The 6,959-nt window shown below is 34.9% G+C and overlaps 1 protein-coding gene across 2 annotated transcripts; it reads left to right on the forward strand.

Moving 5' to 3' along the window:
• On the forward strand, positions 1,656-6,585 carry LOC109359205 (cellulose synthase-like protein D4). Of its 2 annotated transcripts, XM_019603777.1 has the most exons (7): positions 2,087-2,206; positions 2,370-2,538; positions 2,947-3,336; positions 3,428-4,232; positions 4,416-5,161; positions 5,296-5,858; positions 6,074-6,583. In XM_019603777.1, exons 2-7 carry the CDS (start codon positions 2,402-2,404, stop codon positions 6,472-6,474), a joined length of 3,042 nt encoding a protein of 1,013 aa, XP_019459322.1. In that variant the 5' UTR covers positions 2,087-2,206; positions 2,370-2,401; the 3' UTR covers positions 6,475-6,583. The 2 variants fall into 2 exon arrangements, with proteins under 2 accessions (XP_019459321.1, XP_019459322.1); XM_019603776.1 differs by having other exon boundaries at positions 1,656-2,538; positions 6,074-6,585.

A 6,959-nucleotide genomic window follows, 5' to 3' on the forward strand; every position in this document is an offset into this window, starting at 1 on the left:
GATTTTTTCCCTCAAATCTTTAAGCATGCCCAATCAAAATTATCACAATTTGTATATAAACTGAACTAAAACCTGCATCTCATATATATCAGTATATAAACTACAAATTGTAAATTGCATCTTTCAAACTAAAAACTATCACAATCATATGACTCAAAATTATAGAAGACGTTGAAAATTTTTGAACAATTTAAACTGTCAAGTGTCAACATAAGCTGAAGTCTTCTTGTAAATGATAAAAAAACACATGAGAATTGAAATGACAACAACATGCCAATACTCAAAAGTTCACATATATAATAACTAGCTATTAATTGAAAAATGAAATTTAAATTGGAGTTCACATAAAGTATACAAAAACTAAAAAAAATAAGGAATATAGATCATATGATAAGCGTTGTGGTTATGTTGTATAGGCTTGTAGGTATTTGAGTTATGTGGGCTAAACATAATAGGTATTGACATGTATTTATTCAACTATTTTTGATATATAACTATAAGGGGCGGACCAGGTGACCCGGATATATACCTGAACCTGTCCTTTTTTGACGAGTGGTCTATCACTTTTCATCGGGTTTGTCCTTTTTTAATTATTTGAACGGGTCAGACCCATCCCTAAAATCATCGGGTTAAAACAGGTGTACAAGTCAAATCGAGTCTTGCTCACCCATATATACAATGACATTGAAATAGTGATATGAAAATTAAAATAATAGTAACCCTTGTGGGTTAGAAACCAAGAGAATATATTTTATTTATACTATTTGTTTAAAGAAAATGTATGAGAGTGGTAGGCTATGTTTTTAAAGTATTAACAAACCTCCATACCATCCTTAGATAAAAATTAAGTTATTTCCATTAGAAATTAATTATAAATAAAAATTGGTTAGTATAATTGGTTAAATTCAATTGAAAATCGGTTGATATAACAAAGATGATTTTATGATCGGTATAATTGGTGTGCCATACTGATATGATGATTGATTTATCGATTTTTTAATTGAACCAATAGATAAGATCCAATTTTAATAAGACTGGACATACCTAAATTCGCAACACATAAGGTGAAAAGATATGTGGATCTCGTGAATTATGGTATACCTTCAATTGTGTCAAAGAGATAATCCGAACAGAAATTGGAACTCAAAAAGATATAGCACAATATTATATGGTATTGATAATGTGTTATAAAACTATGGATATATAAGCACATAAATAAGCCAAATGTAGGAAGAGAACAAAGGGAAGGGAAATCTAGCAATGTATAAGAGATAATTATGTACCTAATGGGTTCTATTAATCATGTAGAGGTTATATTGGTTTAGTGGGATAAAGTTCATTTATATTTCTAAAAAGACTAAAATTTTAAAGGTTCAATTCATGAATTAGAGAATAAGATTAATTAATAAAAAGATACTCTGGATATAATAAAAAAATACACTAGAAGTTATGATTATGGAATCCACAAATTTGAGTTATAGAACCCAATGAAAATCTATATAATATGGACATATTTACAACATATTCTTTATATTATCATCTTTTAAACAACTAATAATAACTAGTGTCTAAAGAAATGTTCTAACTAAATACAGCTAATTATGTTTTTCTCCTAAACACACACACACTCCTACAAAACCGAAAATGAAAACTCTTAAAATAGAATTATGGAGAAGACCTGGTCTCTCCCTTAAATCCATCTTCTCCTCCAATATTCTATCTTGTCACAAATATTTCTCATTTATCAATCAAATTTCTTTGCTCCAACTACTTTTTTCTTCTCCTAATTGGAATCAAAATTTGAACTTTCATTGATATTCTTCATTGTAACAATAAAGCAAATGATGGGTTATCATATTATCAATAATGGGGTCTAATTGATCCTCCTATGGTTAATTACCATTAGTCCAATTTTCTTCCATTTCTTCATTACAATAATCTCAAGAACAAAGAGTAGTTTCTCTTCTTCTATAACCCAAATGGGTAATAAGCTTCCACATAAATTTCATATACATTTTCTATGTTCCTAGAAAACTAACTAAATAGTATAGTAATATTAGAAACAATGTCCAACAAACCTTCAAAGAAAACTTCTTCTTTACGTAATTCTGGAGGACACGAATCACATTCTCATGGAGGAGTTAGAAGCAATTCAGAAGGGGGACCAAGTGTTAAATTTGCTAGAAGAACTTCAAGTGGTAGATATGTGAGTTTGTCAAGAGAAGATATTGACATGTCCACAGATTTATCTGGTGGTGATTATATGAATTACACTGTTCATATTCCACCTACACCAGAACATGAATCTTCAGATACATCTGTTGCTATGAAAGCTGAAGAGCAATATGTTTCTAACTCTTTATTTACAGGAGGATTCAATAGTGTAACAAGAGCACATCTAATGGATAAGGTGATTGATTCTGAAGTTACTCATCCTCAAATGGCAGGTTCTAAAGGATCTGCATGTGCCATGCATGCTTGTGATGGTAAGGTTATGAAGGATGAGAGAGGGAATGATGTGATTCCATGTGAGTGTAGGTAAGTATGTATATTTTCGTATATATTTTTATTGCAATGTCATGTATAATGATTATCAGCGTTTTAAATTGCGGTTGCAGTCACAATGGTTACTACAATTGTGGTCATTGTGAGGTAGACTCTCGCTGTAGCGGTGTGAATTATTTTGTAATAAAAAACATTTTTTGAATTTGATGTAGTGCGATGTGGTCTGATGCATCCCAAATGCAGTCTGATACGGTTGCGCTGCGGCTGGATGGGCCGATTCAATGTCGCACCGCACTTGCATTATAATGTGGTTGCAGCGGTTACCACAACCACAATGTTGTGGCTGCATCACGTGATGTGGTTCGTAGTTTGAGTCATTGATGATCATTATTGAACAATGAAGTGAAACTAACAAAATTTTATAAAATAAATGGAGTTTAGGTTCAAGATTTGCAGAGATTGCTTTTTAGATGCACAAAAAGAAAACAATCTTTGCCCTGGTTGCAAGGAGCCATACAGAGTAGGGGACTATGATGATGACACCCCAGATTATTCTAGTGGAGCACTTCCATTACCAGCACCAAATGGAAAACATGATACAAACATGTCTGTTATGAAGAGGAACCAAAATGGAGAATTTGACCACAATAGGTGGTTGTTTGAGACCAAAGGAACTTATGGGGTTGGCAATGCTTATTGGCCCCAAGATGATATGTATGGTGATGATGGTGATGATGGTTTTCAAGGAGGAATGATAGATCCAACAGATAAACCTTGGAAACCTTTAAGCAGAAAAACACCAATACCAACCTCTATCATGAGTCCTTACAAGTTAGATTTATATTCTCCTTGCTTTGTACTTATTTTGGATATAATGAGTCTAAAATACTTAACCTTCTTATTGTAATTCGTAATTTTACAGGTTGCTTATCGCAATTCGACTTGTAGTATTGATATTCTTTTTACACTGGAGAGTGATGCATCCAAATGAAGATGCAATATGGTTGTGGCTAATGTCAATTGTTTGTGAGATATGGTTTGGATTTTCATGGGTACTTGATCAAATTCCAAAGCTTTGCCCTGTCAATCGTTCCACTGACCTTGAAGTCCTCCATGAAAAATTTGATAGTCCGTCACCATCCAATCCCACGGGGCGATCCGATCTACCTGGTGTAGACCTCTTTGTGTCCACTGCTGATCCTGAAAAGGAGCCAGTTCTTACCACTGCCAATACAATTTTGTCCATATTATCTGTTGACTATCCCGTGGAGAAACTTGCTTGTTATGTTTCTGATGATGGAGGTGCTCTCTTGACTTTTGAAGCCATGGCTGAGGCTGCGAGTTTTGCTGATTTATGGGTTCCATTCTGTCGAAAACACAAGATTGAACCGAGGAATCCGGATACTTACTTCAACTTAAAAATTGATCCAACCAAGAATAAAAGCAGAATAGATTTTGTGAAAGATAGAAGGAGAGTCAAGAGGGAGTATGACGAGTTCAAGATACGTATAAATGGCCTACCAGATTCGATCAGGAGAAGATCAGATGCATTTAACGCGAGGGAGGAGATGAAGATGATGAAGCACATGAAAGAAAGTGGAGCTGACCCTTCTGAGCCAATTAAAGTATTGAAGTCAACATGGATGGCTGATGGCACCCATTGGCCGGGTACTTGGGCCTCTCCTTCAAGTGAACATTCTAGAAGTGACCATGCTGGAATACTCCAAGTAAGTAAAGCGCGTAGCTACTTTCCTTACATATAAACCAACACATAGATATAATATGAACAATTTGATTGAAAGATTATACTTATAACACATTACTAAGTAACAAAATAACATGATCACAAACTTGCATAGATATAGGTTCAATTTTCCATAAGTTAACTTTGTTTATGTATATATGAATAGGTAATGTTGAAGCCGCCAAGTCCCGATCCGCTATTGGGAAGTGGAGATGATAAGATAATAGATTTCTCAGATGTAGATACAAGGTTACCAATGTTTGTATATGTTTCGCGAGAGAAGAGGCCAGGTTATGATCATAATAAGAAAGCTGGTGCAATGAATGCACTAGTTCGAGCATCGGCTATTCTGTCAAATGGGCCATTCATTCTCAACCTTGACTGTGATCATTACTTCTACAATTGCAAAGCAATAAGGGAAGGAATGTGCTTCATGATGGACAGAGGTGGAGAAGATATATGCTATATTCAATTCCCACAAAGATTTGAAGGCATTGACCCCTCAGATCGTTATGCCAATCATAATACTGTTTTCTTTGATGGAAACATGCGAGCCCTTGATGGTGTTCAAGGCCCATTTTATGTTGGAACTGGATGCATGTTTAGGCGATTTGCACTCTATGGTTTTGAACCACCTGTGGTGGATAAAGATCCTAAAAAGAGTGAAGGATCTGAAACTGCAGCATTGAATCTTAGTGAGTTAGATCAAGATCTAGACATTAACCTATTGCCTAAGCGCTTTGGTAATTCTACCTTGCTATCTGAGAGCATACCTATTGCTGAGTTCCAAGGTCGTCCTTTGGCCGATCATCCTGCTGTCAAGTTTGGACGTCCACCTGGTGTTCTTCGGGTCCCTCGCGAGCCACTTGATGCTACTGCAGTTGCTGAAGCGGTCTCGGTCATTTCTTGTTGGTAAATGATGTAAACTGTAGGCCTAAAAAAGATAATTGAACCTACATACAACTCAAGCATATATACTTTATCTTTTCTTCAAAGAAAAGTAATATGGTAACAAATTAACTAATGCTATATATTATATAATACAGGTATGAGGACAAGACAGAATGGGGAGACAGAGTTGGATGGATTTATGGATCAGTGACTGAAGATGTGGTTACAGGATACCGCATGCACAACCGCGGATGGCGCTCAGTGTATTGTGTAACCAAACGAGACGCTTTTCGCGGATCAGCACCAATCAATCTCACTGATAGATTACACCAAGTTTTGAGATGGGCTACTGGTTCTGTTGAGATCTTTTTCTCTCAGAACAATGCATTTCTTGCCAGTAGGAAACTCAAATTCCTTCAACGAATTTCATACCTTAATGTCGGCATATACCCCTTCACCTCAATCTTCCTTGTTGTATATTGTTTCCTCCCTGCACTGTCTCTATTTTCGGGGTACTTCATTGTTCAAACTCTAAGTGTTGCATTCTTACTCTACTTGCTCACAATTACAATATGCCTAGTATTGCTGGCCATTCTAGAGGTAAAATGGTCTGGTGTGGAGTTAGAGCAATGGTGGAGGAATGAACAATTTTGGCTCATCTCTGGAACTAGTGCTCACCTTGCTGCTGTAGTTCAAGGACTCCTTAAGGTCATTGCAGGTATTTTAATGATCGACTAATGGGTTTAAAGTAGGGGTGTTAGAAATCCCTCTTTAATATATTCTATAAGGGAAAAAATGTTATCAATGTATGTTACATATGAATATATTTATAACAACAATCAAGCCTTTATCTAATTATGTGGGATCGACTAAATGAATATATTTTTATTATAAATTTGACCTCACTCTAATTCTTATATCCATTCTTGGTAGGTATTGAAATATCTTTCACATTAACAACCAAATCTGCATCAGAAGAGGAAGATGATATATATGCTGATTTGTATATTGTCAAATGGAGCTCCTTGATGATTCCACCAATTGTCATTGCTATGGTGAACATAATTGCCATTGTGTTTGCATTTATCAAGACAATTTATAGTTCAACAGCACAATGGAGTAAGTTCATAGGAGGAGCATTCTTCAGTTTTTGGGTCCTTGTTCATTTGTACCCATTTGCAAAAGGGTTGATGGGAAGAACAAAGAAGACACCAACCATTGTGTTTGTTTGGTCAGGTCTTATTGCAATTACCATTTCTCTTCTTTGGATTGCTATTAGCCCACCTAAGGGATCTGGTGGACAAGGTGTGGCTGGTGACTTTCAATTCCCATGAAATAGTAATGGGACCTCATTTGATTTTATCTTAATATATATAATAATGTATACTGTTGTAAACGTAATGTAATCGCAGTCGTAATTGCGATAAACACAATGTAATCACGAATGTAATTTATTTACAAGATTGTCTTGAGTACAAACTGCTTGGAGAGTTTATAAGTTTAGACATTATTGTCACCTTTGCATAAAAAAAAGTATAGGGAAAAAATTTATGTGTAAAATAGAAATGGAAATATCAATATATCATGTATATTTTTTGAAGAGATGTATAAAAATAACTTCTAGAAAAAGCATGTTAATAAATCATTTTTTAGCACCCTTACTGTGTACACTTAGACAAATAGCTTGTATCAACTTTTGTTCTTATATAGTATAATAATGTGACATGTTGTAAGCTTATAGACATGATAATTTTGAGAGAACTGATAATTCATCAATAATAGGTATAGTTTTGAACAGTAGTAGCGGTGCTTGGTTTGG

The sequence above is a fragment of the Lupinus angustifolius genome, chromosome LG11 (assembly GCF_001865875.1).
Source record: "Lupinus angustifolius cultivar Tanjil chromosome LG11, LupAngTanjil_v1.0, whole genome shotgun sequence".
Classification (NCBI taxonomy): Eukaryota; Viridiplantae; Streptophyta; class Magnoliopsida; order Fabales; family Fabaceae; genus Lupinus; species Lupinus angustifolius.